Raw genomic sequence first — 19950 nt, 5'->3', positions numbered from 1 at the left:
AAATAAATAAATTGAAAAATTGAGGGGAAAATAATATACCATTGAGCTACAAAGTTATTCCTGAGATTTGTTTTTCAGGCTACCTCCACTTTTAGCAATATTTTACTGTAATCTTTGACAGTTTGACCAACTGACTAATAACACATCTTAGGAGTCAGAATTCACAAAACTCTTTAGATAAATCATTGGTTACTTTATATTTCTGTTAATTAGTACTCAAAACATCATTTGCCTTAATTACTTATATACGTCCCTGCTTAGAGAAAAAGAAATCATGACATACTGCTTAAACATTTTCTTCAACTCATATGTGAGTTAACAGTTACTTTTCCAGTTGAGTAACCATGGCTCTAAATTCAAATCCTTAAAATATAACAGCATAATAATTTTATTGCTCACAGTATAATATGTTAATTTACAGGGAACACACATAAACAGGTCTAAGGACTATCCAACTACACAGTAGATGGGTAATTGAGGCAACTTTTTATATCTGATTTTATTCAACAACACAGAAGAATACATAAAAATCAGTTTTATCAGCTGATATATCACAAACAAACTCAACACTAAGATTCCATGGATAGTGTCCCATTGATTTAAGTTTCACTTATATTACCTAGGAATGTATAGTTTAACACAACTAGACTGGACTTTCCCATTTACCATTCCTTTATACAGTTTGCTCTGTTTTACGAATAGTAAACAATTTGAAAAGCAGCATAATTTCACATCTCAACTTTCTCATTGCTTGTTTATTTATGACTGAGAAGAGTTCTCTAGATTTCTTCAGGTCAGAGCCTCCTTCTGATAACCTTCCTCAAGGCCCCCTTTACTTCCTTGTTTCGTAAAGTATAGATCAGTGGATTTAGCAGTGGAGTGACCACACTGTACATAATGGCAATGATCCGGTCCTGGTCCATGGAGCTACCCGAGGTAGGACGAGTGTAAATGAAAACAACAGGAACGTAGAAGAGAACAACCACCATGAAGTGGGAGGCACAAGTGGACAGTGCTTTATGGAGCATGCTGCAAGAATATGTCTTGAAGAAAAGATAGATAATAATATAGAAATAGGAGAGAAGTATTAGAAAGAATGGGCCCATGGCAATGGTTCCTGTGACAGTATTGAGCAGCCACTGGTTGAGCTCAGTGTTCCCACAGGCCAACTCTAGCAATGGCTTGACATCACAGAAGAAGTGATGGATTCGGTTGGAACCACAGAAGTTTAAACGAGAGGTCATCATTGAGTGCAGCAGGGCATGGAAAAAACCAGTTATCCAGATAGTGATAGCCATCTGGGTACAGACCTGAGGATTCATGAGAAGGGTGTAATGAAGTGGTTTGCAGATAGCCACAAAGCGGTCCAAGGCCATCACAGCCAACAACATGGCCTCTGTGCTGCCCAGGAAGTGGAAGAAATGCAGCTGGCTGATGCATCCCAAGAAAGAAATTGCTTTGTGTGTAGAGAGGAAGGTCTCCAGCATCTTTGGCAGTGTCACTGTGGAGTAGCAGATATCTAGACATGACAGGTTTCCCAGGAAAAAATACATAGGAGAATGGAGTCTTGGATCAGAGATGACAACCAACAGGATGGCTCCATTCCCAGCCACACTGAGAAAGTACATTGCAAGGAAAACCACAAAGAGAAGAGGCTGCAGTGCTTGGATGTCTGTCACTCCCAGGAGGAGAAATTCAGTGACTGAGGTTTGATTCAGCATCACTTAGAAGAAAAAACAAAGTAACACATGGAATGCTGTCTCCGATGGGAAGCAGAGTTGTCCAGCTGAAGATTTTCCACCTAGAGAACAATATTTTGAGGAGCACTGTTGTTTTAAATGCTCCAGTATCAGAATATCTTTTATACTATATTTGGACCAGTAGATTATTAAATATTAAGGTTACTAATCGGTTATGAACTGTTATTAAACCTCTATTTTTCTTTATTTGCTTTATCATTAATATTTTTCTTTCTCCCAGGGATTCAGAGCATGTTGCCAGACTACCATCTTCTCTGATACAACTTACCTTATAGCATCCTAAATTAGCTATAACAGAGGGTAAATTTTTAAGCACTCCACCACACTGCTATCTGTTGACCTAGTAAGAAACCATCTGAAGGGTTTTTACTTAAGAAAAATAGACAATGAGAGAATAATAAGGGCTATAAGGAAATTTGAATAGAGATGCACACACTGGAGTGCTTCTTATAAAGAGGAATCATTCAAAGTTAGGAAAATCCCTGAAAGGAGAAGTAAAAGATTTGATGAAGTTAGAATAAAAAAATGAATTAACTAGAGAATGTTTCTAGGGATACCATGGGATACTTGTCTTTATAGCTAGAGAAAATTTTGAGAAATTATCTAACCTTTATTACACCTTTATGGAAGGCTGCCTGCAAGAAGTTCAGAGTAGCTTTCCTTGATAGCCGTGTATATATTGTTAAAATTTATTTATTTATATATTTATTTTATTTTTTAGAATTTTTATTGGGTATAATTGACATACAATAAAGTGTGTATATTTAAAGTTTACAATTTGGTATTTTTTTTCTTATTAGTAACTTATATGTGGCAATCCCAATCTCCCAATTCATCCCACCCCAACCCTCCTGCCTCCACTTCTTCCCTGGTGTCCATATGTTTGATCTCTACCTCTGTGTCTCTAATTCTGCCTTGCAAACCAGTTGATCTGTACCATTTTTCTAGATTCTGCATATATGCGTTAATATACGATGTTTGTTTTCCTCTTTCTGGCTTACTTCACTCTGTAGTATATCGTTAAAATTTATCACTCCTGCTTAAGATACAAATGATATGCCAAACATCATTCCTGGTTCTCTACCCACGAGACAAAATTGTATCAAAAATTCACTTGGGGGCAAAAAAACCCCTTTCCTAACATTTAAAGAAAATAGCCACCAGACTTTCTGTACTAGATGATTTATTTCACTGCATGCTGAATATTTAGAGATCACATATTTACTCTGGAGAATATCTAGAGATATGGCAATTAAAATGTAGTCAGTAAAGAGCCTTCATAACCCACAAACACAATGAGGAGCTCATCATAAGACAGGAAACCAGCTCTAAATCCAGGGCATGTAAATTTAATACTAGCAAGAAGACAGAGAATATGGGCAACTCCCCATCCTGTCTCCTGGTTCATTCTTGTACCTGATTGAGTGCTCAAATTCACAGCTAAGAAACCTTATCAGGTTTACACTCCTGAAAAGTAAACAGTAGAAAAATACTTGAAAAATAAAGAGTAGAACAATATTTGAAGTGCTAGTTTATATTGGGATTACAACATAAGCTCTTCATCTTCTGCAATCTCTTTCTGAAATTCTGCCTGTCTTTTATGATCCAAAGATTTTTAAACATAGAAACCCCGAGAGAGAGTGTCCCTGGAGTTTGAAAGGATTATTATAAGACTAAACAAGATTCCTTTCTATACTTGCAATATAAAAGAATTCCCCTTTGGGAATTCCTATCTTCAGTTACATTTGTTGTTGTTGTTGTTCCTATTTTGTTTCCTTTCTATGTTTCTTTCTTAGCTTCACAGACGCAGACAGTATAATTCTCAGTGGCCTCATGTTTTCTTAAATTACCTTTCATTTCCTGGGACAGAGGTATCAATATACTTTCTCATCTTGGGAACGTCCCTGGAAAAACTCTGTATGAAATGGAAAGAATTTGGGCAATGACAGTTAAGGAATGAGGGCTAGTATATCCCATTGCCCCATACAGAGAGATGATTATCTTTAATGTTCTCCTCATTTATTACTATGCTTCTATGGAAAACAAAAAAAAGAGGAATAGGGAGAAGTAGTATTGCTTTTGTTCCTTCTAAATCTGACTCTTCACTGTTGGTAATAACACTAAATTATTTTCTTTAATTTTGAAATCCCAAAGCTGACATTTCTCTCTAGGAGAATGAGGCTTTCTCTCCCATGTGTATCTACAATTCTTTTATTATTATTATTTTTTTTAAATAAATTTATTTATTTCATTTATTTATTGGCTGCGTTGGGTCTTCGTGCACACAGGCTTTCTCTAGTTGCTGCGAGCGGGGGCTACTCTTCATTTTGGTGCTCAGGCTTCTCATTGTGGTGGCTTCTCTTGTGTGGAGCACAGGCCCTAGGCGCGTGAGCTTCAATAGTTGCGGCACATGGGCTCAGTAGTTGTGGCTCACAGGCTCTAAAGCACAGGCTCAATAGTTGTGGAGCACGGGCTTAGTTGCTCCATGGCATGTGGAATCTTCCCAGGGCAGGGCTCGAACCCATGTCCCCTGCATTGGCAGGCAGATTCTTTACCACTGCGCCACCTAGGAAGTTCCTACAATTCTTGCTATATCTTTTAGCTAAAAATATTTTATCTGCTTCATCCAAGGAATATCTATATGCAATCTGACATCTATCCAAGCTTTCTAGTTATTTTCATAAATGCCATATACTTTGTCCATCTTTCTATTGTGGTTCATTTTTGTTGCTTTGCAGAAATTCCTTATATATTCATCACATTAATAATTTCTTGTTATAGTATATGCTATGAATATAATACAAACAAATAACAATTATTGTGTGCTCATAGTGTGTTATTGTTCTGAATCCATGTATTTGTATTTCTGACCTTCCTTGACAATCTCTACATCTTTAAAGTGATGCCAAAAGTGCTGGAGGACTTCCTGCAGGAGGCATCCATCGCTGCAGCTCGTTCTTTGATCCAGTTTTTTATCTTTAGCTATCCAGGGACAGACGGATGCTTTTGGTTGGCTGTCAAGGGATATAATCACTACTGAGTAATTGCTACCCATTCTGCCATTCACTTCCAGATGGTATTTGGGGCTGGTGGTCATAGCCTGGCTCTTTGGCTTCATGGTAGATGGATTGGTTATGGCCCTGGGCCCAGTGGAAGTTCTGTGGCCCAACCACATCAGTCAGTTTTACTGCGACTTCATGCCTTTCATAAGCCTGGCCTGCTCAGATCCTAAGGAGAGCAGTGCAGGTGACAATATTCATTCATTCATCGAGTGGTGCACCTCACTATTCCCTTTGGACTGATACTTACACCTTATGCCTGTATTGTGATGGTCATACTGAGTTCTTGCTGGGGTCAGCAAGAGAAAAGCTCTCTTCTCATGGTCCTCCTGGCTGTAATGTCCACGTTCTATGGAATTCTCATGATCTTGTGCATTACACTCTCTGCTGCTCACTCCAAGTTCCTCCTCAAGGTGTTTACCCTGCTCTATCCCGTATTTACCACCATTTTCAGTCCTGTGATCTAAACTCTTTGGAGCAAGCTGCCTCATTAGGCACTGAGGAGGCAGCTCTGCATAAGGAAATCAACACACTTGTTTTAAGAAGGAGGGTGTTGTTGAGTTTATTTTGGGAGTGCAGATATCTTCATGGAGAAGTCTTCCAAGATTGTTTAGAAAAGAATATCTTTGTCTGTTGTTCTCTAATCCTTCTATAGTTCCTCTAAAAGTGAGGACAGTATGGCAGTTTTCAAGTGCTAGATAAAGAAATTTTATTTTAAAATCTATTATTTCTTATTAAATAGGCACGAATATTTTATATAGAAAAATAAATGAAAGCAGTATCACCAAAGGAAACCTAGAAATATTGGTTGTTTATAGTATTGTTATATGACATCAGAATTTCTATGTATATGTATAAATAATAGAAGTTGGATCAGTAAGATTGTAATCTGGTTTTTCAGTGAAAACTGTTATGACATTTTTTCAGGATCAATAAATATGCCCTTTATTCTTCTGGGCTTCATAGTATGACTAAAAATGATGTACTTAAATAATCTTTTATCATTGGGAATTTTTAGTTGTATTCACTTCTTTCACTAAACAAACATTCTTTACATCCAGAATTTATTTTTATATATTCTTAGTGGTTTGAATGCCATTGTCTAAGGATATTGATTTCTCAAAAATATTTAAAGGTGACTGCACTTTACTTATTTATTTTAACTTTCTATTGTAGAAAATTTCAAATATTCACAAAAGTAGAGGGAGTGACATCATAAACCCTCATGTAGCTATCATCCAGCTCCGACATCAACATTTTGCCAATATTGTGCCAACTATTTACAATTCCTTTTTTTTTTCCTGGAAAAAGTTTAAAAAAGTTTTAGATATTGTGTATGTATTGTGTTGTATAAACTATATAATTATGTATTCCAAACATAAATATTTATTATGCTGTCAAACTTATGAAGACATTTTTATAAAACATATCCACCACGCCATCGTGATATTTCCCACAATCATCAAGATAGTACAAAGACAGAAATAAATAGAACATTTTGAAAAGTGAGGCATTAAATGGGGAAAAAGTACATGGAACTAGTTTCCACTCTCTTACTCATGGTGATGGTACTGACGGTATTGATGGGGATAGAACTGAAGATACTAATTTGTAAGGTGACTGTGATGACTAAAAAGATGATATTGACTATAGTAAAGCTGATGGTGAAGATCTCCATTATTAAAACCAGTGATAGAAATGGCAATGGGGATCAAAATGGTCATAAAGATGGGAACAGATGATCAAGTTTCAATCATACTAGTGTTTCAAGGCAATTTAAAGAACAGCTCATCCAATCCACTCTTAGGTATATTATACCTATATAATATACCTAATTATATATATTTTAATGTAATATTTTGTATTCTCTTTGACATATTAATGATATAATATTTTGATGCAATAATTTATACAATATATTTATTTATACTTATTTATTTATTTATATTTATTAATTTATACAATATATATTTAATATATATACCAAGGCTGGAATAAATATATAAACTTACATCTATAGAGGGACCTAGAAGCTAGTTGTCCTAATTTCTTTTTAGTGTTCTTTCCAATACACCATCTCATGCTCTGTGACAGCCTCGGTGTTAACTGGCTCCCTTTTCAGTGTGGTGGTGAAGACTGGGGATTTTTCCCAAAATGCTTGCTTATGGGAATTATTCCTAATCCCATGAACTCTCTATGCCCAGAACCCTTCTTAGTTAACTCTTCACATCCTTATTTCTTAGACTCTAAATGAAAGGATTGAGAGTGGGAGTTACCAGGGTTTACATGACAGCAGCAACCAGCTCCCCAGAGGCGTGAGAAGTTGACGGGGGTTTCAGCTAGGTGGCAAAGACCGTGCTATAGAAGAAGATGACCACAGAGAGGTGGGAGCTGCATGTGGCCAGGGCTTTCTTTTTGCCCTGTGCTGATGGGACCCTAGCTACAGCATGGAAAATATGGAGATAAGACCTCATGGTGCAGAGGAGAGGGCTGATTCCTAAAAGTCCTGTCAGAACTATCATCAACTCCTCATTGAGGTGGGTATGGGAGCAAGAAAGTTTAAAGAGTGGGCCAGAATCACAGAAAAAGTGGGGAATTTCTTGATTAGTATAGAATGATAGTTGGGATAGCAACAGGGCATGGACAAGAGAGACAGATGGGCCACTCCCCATGACCCACCCACCAGCAGTCCACACCTGCAAGGAGTCATGAGGAGTGGATAGTGCAGAGGATGGCAGACGGCAGCATAGCAGTCGATAGCCATGGCAGTCAAAAGCAGGTTGTCCATATCAGCAAAAAGTGCAAAGAAATATAATTGGGCCAGACACTCAGAGAAAGATCCATTGCTGTTCTACAAAGCCTCCAGCATTTTGGGGGCTGTGGTGGTTGTGAAGCAGAGGTCGACCAGGGAGAGCTGCCTGAGGAAGAAGCACATGGGTCTGTGGAGGCGGATGTCAGCACCGACAGCCAGTGGAAGTAGAAAGTTTCCTAAGAGACTCAGCAAGTAGAGGGTGAGGAAGAGACCAAAGAGGAGCTGTCGTTTGTCTGGGTCACTGGACAACCCTGAGAGGACAAAGTCGGGAGTCTTGCTGCAGTTCATTCTGGGTCTTGATGTGCTATAAGGAGGTTATCAGCATGAAGAGGATTCACTCACTGTTAGCTACAGGTGGATAGAGCCTTGGATGCTGCCTCTTGGCAATGGGTTTTCCTTATACCACCAATATGACGAATGGATAAAAAAGTAAAATAGCAATGGGAAGGACAGAGTTGGACCTCACAAAAGCTGGTCAAAGTTAGGAGACACTAACGTATGAGAATGAGAGAAACAACAGAGACTTTCTGGAGTTATTAAAGTGTAAAGAAGTTTTTTTTCCAAAGATTTTTTTTTTTTTGATGTGGACCATTTTAAAAGTCTTTTTTGAATTTGTTACAATAGTGCTTCTGTTTTAAGTTTTTGTTTTTTGGCTGCGAGGCATGTGGGATCCTAACTCCTTGACCAGGTATCAAACCTGCACCCCCTGCATTGGAAGGTGAGGTCTTAACCACTGGACTGCCAGGAATGTCACGTAAAAGAGTTTTCTTAATTAAACTTTGTATGACAGATGGCTTAAGTACTTGTTCGTAAATCTGTTTTCTTCAGAAGACCATGAATGTTTCAAGGCAGAGGCTACATCTCAGTACTTAGTGTAGTACTTGGCACATAGCAAGAGCTCAATAAATTCTCTTACCCACCTACACAGTAACTATTCCAGTTCAAAATATTGTTGATTGACTGGAGAACTATTATCCTCCTGTTTTAATATGGATCTTGCACCATCCAATAATTCTCCATACTGTAGTCAGTGTGATCTTTTCAAAAAAAGAAAATCTCATCAAGTCACTTCTTTGTTTAAAAATGGGTCTCTACATACAGATGCCAATAGACCCATGAAAAGATGCTCATTATTGCTAATTATTAAAGAAATGCAAATCAAAACTGCAATGAGGTACCACCTCACACTGGTCAGAATGACCATTAATAAAAAGTCTACAAATAAAAAGTGGTACAGAGGGTGTGGAGAAAAGGGAATCCTCTTACACTGTTGGTGGGAATGTAAGTTGGTGCAGCCACTATGGAAGACAATGTGGAGGTTCCTCAAAAAATTAAAAATAAATTTGCCATATGATCCAGCAATTCCACTTCTGCGAATACACCCAGACTAAACTATGATTCAAAAAGATACATGCACCCCTATGTTCATAGCAGCACTATTTACAATAGCCAAGATAGAAACAACTTAAATGTCCATCAGCAGATGAATGGATAAAGAAGATGTGATATATATATATATATATATATATATAAGTATATATATGGCATGTATATACACGTACATATACTAAGTGAAGTAATTCAGAATGAGAAAGACAAATACCATATGATATCACTTACATGTGTAATCTAAAAATATGACACAGTGAATATATCTATGAAACAGAAACAGACTCACAGAAATAGAGAACAGACTTGTGAAAGTTCCCTGGCAGCCCAGCAGTTAGGATTTGGTGCTTTCACTGCCTTGGCCTGAGTTCAATCCCTGGTAGGGAAAATCTGATCCTGCAACAAAAAAGAAGAAGAAGGAGAAGGAGAAGGAGAAGAAGGAGAAGAAGAAGAAGAAGAAGAAGAAGAGGAAGAAGAGACTTGTGGTTGCCAAGGGGGAAGGACGGGGAGAATAAGGGGAAGGGGGAGAGAAAAGGGAGGGGATAGGAGAGGGATGTATTGGGAGTTTAGGATTAGCCAAAGAAACTATTATGTATAGGATGGACAAATAGCAAAATTCTACTGTTTAGCACAGGGAACTTCAATATCCTGTGATAAATCATAATGGAAAGAATATGAAAAATAATATATGCATAACTGAGTCACTATGCTGTAGCGCAGAAATTAACACAACATTGTAAATCAACTACACTTCAATAAAATAAAAAAAAGGGTCTCTAGAAAACCATTGCTCTTATAAAAAAATACCTTGTCATGTCTTACAAAGCTCATTTGGCTTTGACTTTGAGATGTCTCACCAGCTTCATCTTGCACCACAGTCCACTCATCATCTGCTTCCCAGCAACAGTGGCTGCACTGCATTAGCCTGCATGAACCATATTCATTCTCTTCTCTCTGAGTCAGCGCTTGCTCATCCTTCTAGGCTCAGATCTATTGGTGATGTTCTAGCACTTTTTTTTTTTTGGTGGCCATACTGCATGGCATGTGGGATCTTATTTCCCTGACAAGGGATTGAAACTGGACTTTTGCCTTTACTCCTTTCTTGAACACACTTCCATCAAACTTCTGCTCTTATCATTCCACTGAATTCCCTCTTGTCAATGTCAAAGTTCAATTCTCAGTCCTTAAGTTACTTGACCTCTCAATAAGATTTAACACAGTTGAGCCTTCTTTTCTCACGCCAAACATGTTTTAAAAAACCTTGCTTTCAGGATACCCACCACGCTCTCCTGGGTTTCCAGCGCAGACTCCTTTTCAGTTTCCTTGGCTGGTTACTGCTCTTCCTCCCTATTATGCACTTTTGTACCTCTCGCTTGTCTGCCTTCCAGTTCTGTGCCTCATATATCTATAAACAGGTAACTCTCAAATTATACCTTCAATTTCAACCTATTTTCTTAACTCTAGACTTGTATATTTAACTTCCAAGTAGACATTTCTACAGTAGCATTTTTACCATTTTAGATGTTTTCTTACAGCTGGATTGATTTACATACTGTGTTGGAAACAGATACACAAATCAAACAGACTTTCAACATTATATAGCTCACCAAGTGCAGAACTTTAACTCTCTGTTGTCCACTTTGAAAGCCGATGCCATTCCTTCATTTGCCAAATGGTGTCTTCAACACTTGCCTCTAGCTTCCTTAATCTCTACTCCATGAATGATGACCTTGGAGATATTCATTCTAGCCAATGCTATTGGTGGGTAGATGGGACAGAACAAAGAATCCAGGGCCTTGGGTTACACCAGTGAGAGCAGGTAAAGATAATGCAGTTTAGGAGCTGAGCATTATCAACCTTCATCTCTCTTGGGACCAGAAAGAATTTGGCTTCAGAAGAAATCTTTTTGGTCTTAGAGACTCAGTTCCCGGAGTTACTCATTAGTGAAAAACCTTGAGGAATTTTCTGTTGAGAAAATTTCCTATAGATAGAGTTGAGGAATAAAATCGACAGTTAAACAGAAGCCTAACATTGATTTGGAAGTAAAATTAGAAAGATTACTTAAAGCTCACAACTTCTCTCTAGTCACTTCCCTGTCTTGTTAAGTAAGAATAGCTTGAAGAGACTAACGTAAGACCATAACATTTTATATATGTCCTTTTATTGTTATTGTTCTGAGAAGTTTTATCATAAAAGTATATTGAAGTTTATCAAATTGTTTTCATACATCTATTGATAAAATTATCTCAGTTGAGACCTGAAACATTATTAAACAGAGTCAATGCTTCCCTGTTGTGTTCTTCTCAATTTCTGAACCACAGAATAATGCAGTTTAATTAAATAAGTGTTTAACCTCCTGTGTTTTTGGCAATATGTGTTCTACAGCCATGAGTAACCAGAACCCACATGCTCCTCTGTAGTTTGCAGCCTCCATGTAGGTTGGATTATGTAAAAAATTCTCATCAACGGAAGTTATAGTCTGAGATAGTTTAAGGTAGAAGGTGCCTTCTCTCCACACACATTCTTTTATAAACAAAACTGGGATTGAGGGACAAAGAAGGTAGAGTTGGAAGATAGAAGAAGCAAGTGAGTAAGGTTAGAACCAAACTCTTTGGGTTTACAAAAGTGAATGTAAAAATTTGAGCAGTCTGTCCATGAGCTCAAAATATTCTTTATAGTCTTATCTTTCTGTATCTCTAAAAAAGTTGTAAATGCTGGCACCCACCATTGTTTCAGGTCCAGCAGCACTTTGGAACTTAGAAGTGAGGAGCAAAGTAATTCTAGTCTATTATCTTCAAAAATACTTCAGCAATTACTACTTAATAGCTTTAACTTAGTATAAGTTTGGTGACTGGTAAGGAAAACAAAACAAAATTTTGGTGAATTCTTCATTTTTCACTGGTATATCATATTGTATCACATTACAACCTGTGAAAATAAGTATAGAAAAACAAGTAAATAAAAAGGAAGAGTTTTGCGACTCAATTTTCCATGACCAAAAATTGAGAGGAGGGTTTCCCTGGGGGCACAGTGGTTAAGAATCTGCCTGCCAATGCAGGGGATTGCATTCAAGCCCTGGTCCGGGAAGATCCCACATGCCGTGGAGCTACTAAGCCCATGCGCCACAACTATAGAGCCTGTGCTCTATAGCCCATGAGCCAAAACTATTGAACCCATGTGCCACAACTACTGAAGCCCACACTCCTAGAGCCCAAGCTCCACAACAAGAGAAGCCACTGCAATGAGAAGCCTGTGCACTGCAATGAAAAGTAGCCCCCATTCTCTGCAACTAGAGGAAGGCTATGTGTAGCAACAAAGATCCAACACAGCCAATAAGTAAATAAATGAATAAACAAATGCATAAATAAATAAATTGAAAAATTGAGGGGAAAATAACATACCATTGAGCTACAAAGTTATTCCTGAGATTTGTTTTTCAGGCTACCTACACTTTTAGCAATATTTTACTGTAATCTTTGACAGTTTGACCAACTGACTAATATCACATCTTAGGAGTCAGAATTCACAAAACTCTTTAGATAAATCATTGGTTACTTTATATTTCTGTTAATTAGTACTCAAAACATCATTTGCCTTAATTACTTATATACTTCCCTGCTTGGAGAAAAAGAAATCATGACATACTGCTTAAACATTTTCTTCAACTCATATGTGAGTTAACAGTTACTTTTCCAGTTGAGTAACCATGGCTCTAAATTCAAATCCTTAAAATATAACAGCATAATAATTTTATTGCTCACAGTATAATACGTTAATTTACAGGGAACACACATAAACAGGTCTAAGGACTATCCAACTACACAATAGATGGGTAATTGAGGCAACTTTTTATATCTGATTTTATTCAACAACACAAAAGAATACATAAAAATCAGTTTTATCAGCTGATATATCACAAACAAACTCAACACTAAGATTCCATGGATAGTGTCCCATTGATTTAAGTTTCACTTATATTACCTAGGAATGTATAGTTTAACACAACTAGACTGGACTTTCCCATTTACCATTCCTTTATACAGTTCACTCTGTTTTACGAATAGTAAACAATTTGAAAAGCAGCATAATTTCACATCTCAACTTTCTCATTGCTTGTTTATTTATGACTGAGAAGAGTTCTCTAGATTTCTTCAGGTCAGAGCCTCCTTCTGATAACCTTCCTCAAGGCCCCCTTTACTTCCTTGTTTCGTAAAGTATAGATCAGTGGATTTAGCACTGGAGTGACCACACTGTACATAATGGCAATGATCCAGTCCTGGTCCATGGAGCTACCTGAGGCAGGATGAATATAAGTGAAAACAACAGGAGCAAAGAAAAGAACAACTACCATGGAGTGGGAGGCACAAGTGGACAGTGCTTTATGGAGCATGCTGCAAGAATGGGTCTTGAAAAAAAGATAGGTGATAATATAGAAATAGGAGAGAAGTGTTAGAAAGAATGAGCCCATGGCAAGGGTCCCTGTGACAGTATTGAGCAGCCACTGGTTGACCTCAGTGTTTCCACAGGCTAACTCCAGCAATGGCTTGACATCACAGAAGAAGTGATGGATACGGTTGGAACCACAGAAGTTTAAGCGAGAGGTCATTATTGAGTGCAGCAGGGCATGGAAAAAACCAGTTATCCAGATAGTGATAGCCATCTGGGTACAGACCTGAGGATTCATGAGAAGGGTGTAATGAAGTGGTTTGCAGATAGCCACAAAGCGGTCCAAGGCCATCACAGCCAACAACATGGCCTCTGTGCTGCCCAGGAAGTGGAAGAAATGCAGCTGGCTGATGCATTCCAAGAAAGAAATTGCTTTGTGTGTAGAGAGGAAGGTCTCCAGCATCTTTGGCAGTGTCACTGTGGAGTAGCAGATATCTAGACATGACAGGTTTCCCAGAAAGAAATACATAGGAGAATGGAGTCTTGGATCAGAGATGACAACCAACAGGATGGCTCCATTCCCAGCCACACCGAGAAAGTAAATTGCAAGGAAAACCACGAAGAGAAGAGGCTGCAGTACTTGGATGTCTGTCACTCCCAGGAGGAGAAATTCAGTGACTGAGGTTTGATTCAGCATCACTTAGAAGAAAAGACAAAATAACATATGGAATGCGATCTCCAATGGGAACTAAAGTTTTCCAGCTGAGGATTTTCCCACCTAGACAACAATATTTTGAGGGAGAGCACTGTTGTTTTAAATGCTCCAGTATCAGAATATCTTTTATACTATATTTGGACCAGTAGATTATTAAATATTGAGGTTACATATTAGTTATGAATTGTTACTCAATCCCTTTTTTCTTTATTAGATTTATCATTGATATTTTTCTTTTTCCCACGATTTCAGAGCATGTTGCCAGACTACCATCTTCTCTGCTACTACTTGCCTTTTATAATCCTAAATCAGTTGTAACAGAGGGTAAATTTTTAAGCACTCCACCACACTGCTATCTGTTGACCTAGTAAGAAACCATCTGAAGGGTTTTTACCTAAGAAAAATAGACAATGAGAGAATAATAAGGGCTATAAGGAAATTTGAATAGAGATGCACACATTGAAGTGCTTCTTATAAAGAGGAATCATTCAAAGTTTGGAAAATCCCTGAAGGGAGAAGTAAAAGATTTGATGAGACTAGAATAATAAAATGAATTAACTAGGGAACAGTTCTAGGGATTCTTGCCTTTATAGCTAGAGAAAAATTTGAGAAACTATGTAACATTACACCTTTATTAAAGGCTGGCTTCAAGAAATTTAGAGTAGCTTTCCTTGATAGCCACGTATATTTTGTCTATTGTTAAAATTTATCACTCCTGCTTAAGATACAAATGATATGGCAAATATCATTTTTGGTTTTCCACCCACAAGACAAAATTGCATCAAAATTTCACTTGGGGGAAAAACCCTTTTCCTAACATTTAAAGAAAATAGCTATCAGACTTTCTATACCAAATGATTATTTTCATTGCATCCTAAATATTTAGAGATTACATTTACTTTGGAGAATATCTAGACATATGGCAATAAAAATGTAGGCCGTAAACAGCCTTCCTAATCCACAAACACAATGAGGATCCTATGATAAGATAGGAAACCAGCTCAAAATCCAGGGCATGTAAATTTAATACTAGCAACAAGACAGAGAATATGGGCAGCTCCCCAGCCTGTCTCCTGGTTCATTCTCATACCTGATTGAGTGTTCAAATTCACAGCTAAGAAACCTTATCAAGTTTACATTCCTGAAAAATAAATAGTAGAAAAATATTTGAAAAATAAAGAGCAGAACAATATTTGAAGTGCTAGTTTATATTGGGATTACAGCATAAGCTCTTCATCTTCCAAAACCTCTTCTTTCTGAAATTCTGCCTGTCTTTTATGATCCAAAGATCTTTAAACATAGAAACCCCGAGAGAGAGTGTCTCTGGGGTTTGAGAGGATTATTGTAAGAATAAACAAGATACCTTTCTATACCTGTAATACAAGAGACTTCTCCTTGGGGAATTCCTATTTTGAGTTCTATTGTTGTTCTTGTTTTCTTGCCTTACTATGTTTCTTTCTTAGTTTCAGGACCATGGACAGTACAATTTTCAATGGCCTCAAGTTTTCTTAAATTACCTTTTATTTCCTGGAACAGAGATCTGGATACACTTTCTCATCTTGGGAACTTCCCTGGAAAAACTCTGTATGAAATGGAAGGAAATTGGGCAATGACAGTTAAGGAATGAGGGCCAGTCACATCCTATTAATCCATACAGAAAGATGATTATCTTTAATATTCTTCTCATTTATTACTGTGCTTCTATGGAAAACAAACAAATAAAAAAACAACAACAGCAAAAAAAAAGAGGAATAGGGAGAAATAATATTGCTTCTTTTCCTTCTAAATCTGACTCTTCATTGTTGATAATAACACTAAATTATTTCTTTAATTTAAAGCTGACATATCTCTCTAGGGATTGAGGTTGGTCTCTCCAGTGTGTATCTACACATCTTGCTATATCCTTTAGGTAACATTTTATCTGCTTCATCCAAGGAGTATCTATATGCAATCTGACATCTATCCAAGCTTTCTAATTACTGTTATACATGTCATGTACTTTGTCCATCTTTCTATTTGTGGTTCATTTTTGTTACTTTGAAGAACTTCGTTATATATTCATCACATTAATAATTTCTTGTTATAGTATATGCTATGAATATAATACAAAAAATAGCAATTATTGTGTGCTCATTGTGTAAGTTATTGTTCTGAGTCCATGTATTTGTATTTCTACCCCTCCTGATAGTCTCTACATCTTTCAAGTGATGTCAAAAATGCTGGAGGACTTCATGCCGGAGGCATTCATCACTGTGGCTGGTTCCTTGATCCAGTTCTTTATCTTTGGCTCTCTAGGGATAGCTGAATGCTTCTAGTTGTCTATCAAGTGTTATAATCACTACTGAGTAATTGCTACCCACTCTGTCGCTCCCTCCTGGATGGTGCTTGGGGCTGGTGGGCATAGCCTGGCTCTCTGGCTTCATGGCAGATGGATTGGTTGTGGCCCTGATGGTCCAGTGGATGTTCTATGGGCTAACCACATTAACCAAATTTACTGTGACTTCATGCCTTTGGTAAGCCTGGCCTGGTCAGATCCCAGAGTGAGTGGTGCAGGTGACAACATTCACTCATTGATCATGTGTTCTACCTCACTATTCTTTGTGAACTGATTCTTATATCTTGGAACTGGATTGTAGTGGTTGTACTAAGAGTTCTTGCTGGGGTCAGCCGGAGAAAAGCTCTCTCTACACAGTTCCGCTTCCTAGGCGTAATGTCCACATTCTATGAAATTCTCATCGTCTTGTACATTACACTCTCTGTTGCCTAGACCCAGTTCCTCAAAGTTTTTACCTTATTCTATACTGTGGTCACCACCGTCTTCAATCCTGCGACCTACACTCTTTGGAACAAGTTGGCTTATTAGGCACTGAGGAGGCGGTTCTGCATAAGGAAATCGACACACTTGATTTAAGAAGGAGGGTGTTGATTTCATTTTGGGAATGCGGATATCTCCATTGAGAAGTCTTCAAAGATTGATTGGAAAAGATTATCTTTGTCTCATCTGTTGTTTCCCTCTAATCCTTCTATAGTTCCTCTGCAAATGAGGACAGCATGGCAGTTTTCAAGTGCTAGATGAAGAAATTTTATTTTAAATTCTATTATTTCTTGTTAAATAGGCCATGAATATTGTATATAGAAAAATATCTTATATAGAAAAACAGTATCATCAAGACCAAGAGTATCACCAATAGCAAATACTGGCTACTTATATTATTGTTATATAATAACAGAATTTCATTCTACATGTATGTATAAATAACAGAAGTTGGACCATTAATTTTGTCCTGGTTTTCCCTTGAAAACTGTCATGACAATTCTTCAAGATCAAAAAATATATACTTTATTCTTCTGGGCTTCATCGTATGACTGAACATGATGTGGTTAAATAACCTTTCATCATGGGGAATTTTTAGTTGTATTCAATTATTTCACTATACAAGCATTGTTTATATGCAGAACTTACTTTGATATATTCTTAGTGGTTTGATTGCCATATCTAAGGACACTGATATTTTAAAAAATATTTAAAGCTGAATGCACTTTATTATTCATTCTAATTTTTTATTGTAGAAAATTTTAAGCACTCAGAAAAGTAGAGAGAGTGGCATCATAAACCCTCATGTAATTACCATTCAGCTTTGACATCAACATTTTGCCAATATTGTGCCAAGTATCTACCACTCCTTTCTTTTTTATTTCCTGGAAAAATTTAAAGAAAGTTTTAGACATTGTGTATGTATTGCATTGTATAAACTATGCAGTCATGTATTCCAAACATAAATATTTATTATGCTGTCAAACTTTTGAAGACATTTTTATAAAACATATCCGTCATGCCATTATGATACTTCCCACAATTTTCAACATTGCACAGAACACAAATAAATAGAACATTCTCAAAAATGAGGCATTAAAAGGCATAAAAGTACATAGAACCCGTTTCCTCTCTCTTACTCATGGTGATCATACAGATGGTATTGATGGGGATAGAACTGAAGATGGTAATTTGTAAGGTGACTCTGATGACCAAAAAGATGATATTGACTATAATAAACCTGATGGTGAGCATCTTCATTATTAAACTGGTGATAGAAATGGCAATGGTGATCAAAGTCATAGTGATGATGGGAAGAGATGACCAAGTTTCAATCATATTAGTGTTACAAGACAATTTAAAGAACAGCTCATCCAATCCACTTTTAAGTATGTTATATCTATATAATATACCTAATTGTGTATATTATAATGTAGTATATTGTATCTCCTTTGCATGTTATTGATATAATATTTTGATATAATTTATATAGTATATAATATATATACCAAAGCTGGAATATATATGTATAAATATATATGTAAGCTTGCATCTAGAGTGGGACCCTGAAGCTAGTTGTCCTAATTTCTGTTTAGTGTTCTTTCCAGTACACCATCTCATGCTCTGTGACAGCCTTGGTGTTAACTGGTTCACTTTGTCAATGTGGTGGTAGAATGGGGATTTTTCCCAAAATGCTTGCTTATGGGAATTATTCCTAATCCCATGAACTCTCTATGCACAGAACCCTTTTCAGTGAACTCCGCACATCCTTATTTCTTAGACTATAGATGAAAGGATTGAGAGTGGGAGTTACCAGGGTATACATGACAGCAGCAACCAGCTCCCCAGAGGCGTGAGAAGTTGATGAAGGTTTCAGGTAGGTGGCAAAGACCGTGCTGTAGAAGAGGATGACCACCGAGAGGTGGGAGCTGCATGTGGCCAGGGCTTTCTTTTTCCCCTGTGCTGATGGGACCCTAGCTACAGCATGGAAAATATGGGCATAAGAACTTATGATGCAGAGGAGAGGGCTGATTCCTAAAAGTCCTATCAGAACCATCATCAGGTCCTCATTGAGGTGGGTGTCAGAGCAAGAAAGTCTAAAGAGTGGGCCAGAATCACAGAAAAAGTGGGGAATTTCTTGATTAGTATAGAATGATAGTTGGGATAGCAACAGGGTATGGACAAGAGAGACAGAGTGGGCCACTCCCCATGACCCACCCAACAACATTCCACATCTGCAAGGAGTCATGACAAATGGATAGTGCAGAGGATGGCAGACGGCAGCGTAGCGATCGATAGCCATGGCAGTCAAAAGCAGGTTGTCCATATCAGCAAAAACAGCAAAGAAATACAACTGGGCCAGACACTGAGAGAAAGAGATTGATCCATTGCTGATCCTTAAAGCCTCCAGCATTTTGGGGGCTGTGGTGGTCGTGAAGCAGAGGTCGACCAGGGAGAGCTGGCTGAGGAAGAAGTACATAGGGGTGTGGAGGCGGATGTCAGCACTGATAGCCAGCAGAAGTAGCACGTTTCCTAAGAGACTCAGCAAGTAGAGGGTGAGGAAGAGACCAAAGAGGAGCTGTCGTTTGTCTGGGTCACTGGACAGCCCTGAGAGGACAAAGTCAGGGTTCTTGCTGCAGTTCATTCTGGGTCTTGATGTGCTATAAGGAGGGAATCAGCATGAAGAATGTTCACTCACTGTTAGCTCCTGAGGTGGATGGAACCTGGATCGTTGTCTTACCTGTGGGTTTCCTTATACCACCTATGTGAGGAATGAAGAAAAGACACTCAACTAGCAATGAGAGGGACCGGACTTGGACTTTCTGAAGGATGATCTAAGTGAGGAGGCACAAAGTTGAGGGAGTGATGGGAACTACCAAACTTCCTAGATTTCCTTAAGTGCATAAGATTCCTCTTAAACTTTGTATGGTGGAATTATTTGTTTATGAATGAGTTTTCATTACAAGATCTTGAATCTTTCAAGACAGAGACTACATCTAAGCACTTAGCCTAGT

General features: G+C 37.7%; 2 protein-coding genes and 2 pseudogenes across 2 annotated transcripts; all 4 read right to left on the bottom strand.

The window, feature by feature from the left end:
* Window positions 1-794: 794 nt before the first annotated feature.
* Window positions 795-1742, bottom strand: LOC130831905 (olfactory receptor 12D1-like). The gene has a single exon (XM_057700371.1). It carries the CDS (start codon window positions 1719-1721, stop codon window positions 795-797), a length of 927 nt encoding a protein of 308 aa, XP_057556354.1. The 5' UTR covers window positions 1722-1742.
* Window positions 1743-6996: 5254 nt separating this feature from the next.
* On the bottom strand, window positions 6997-7919 carry LOC130831952 (olfactory receptor 1361-like; annotated as a pseudogene).
* A 5257-nt stretch (window positions 7920-13176) lies between these two features.
* Window positions 13177-14130, bottom strand: LOC130831904 (olfactory receptor 12D2-like; annotated as a pseudogene).
* A 4520-nt stretch (window positions 14131-18650) lies between these two features.
* LOC130831962 (olfactory receptor 1361-like) lies at window positions 18651-19580 on the bottom strand. The gene has a single exon (XM_057700458.1). It carries the CDS (start codon window positions 19578-19580, stop codon window positions 18651-18653), a length of 930 nt encoding a protein of 309 aa, XP_057556441.1.
* Window positions 19581-19950: the final 370 nt, after the last annotated feature.

This window comes from Hippopotamus amphibius, chromosome 11 (genome assembly GCF_030028045.1).
Source record: "Hippopotamus amphibius kiboko isolate mHipAmp2 chromosome 11, mHipAmp2.hap2, whole genome shotgun sequence".
Taxonomy (NCBI): Eukaryota; Metazoa; Chordata; class Mammalia; order Artiodactyla; family Hippopotamidae; genus Hippopotamus; species Hippopotamus amphibius.
The sequence above is the reverse complement of the archived record's forward strand: the minus strand, read 5'-3'. Positions and strand labels throughout refer to the sequence as shown.

Excerpts from the sequence above, each read along its gene's own strand:
- LOC130831905 (XM_057700371.1), bottom strand. The coding sequence starts at position 1,721 with ATGCTGAATCAAACCTCAGTCACTGAATTTCTCCTCCTGGGAGTGACA.
- LOC130831962 (XM_057700458.1), bottom strand. The coding sequence starts at position 19,580 with ATGAACTGCAGCAAGAACCCTGACTTTGTCCTCTCAGGGCTGTCCAGT.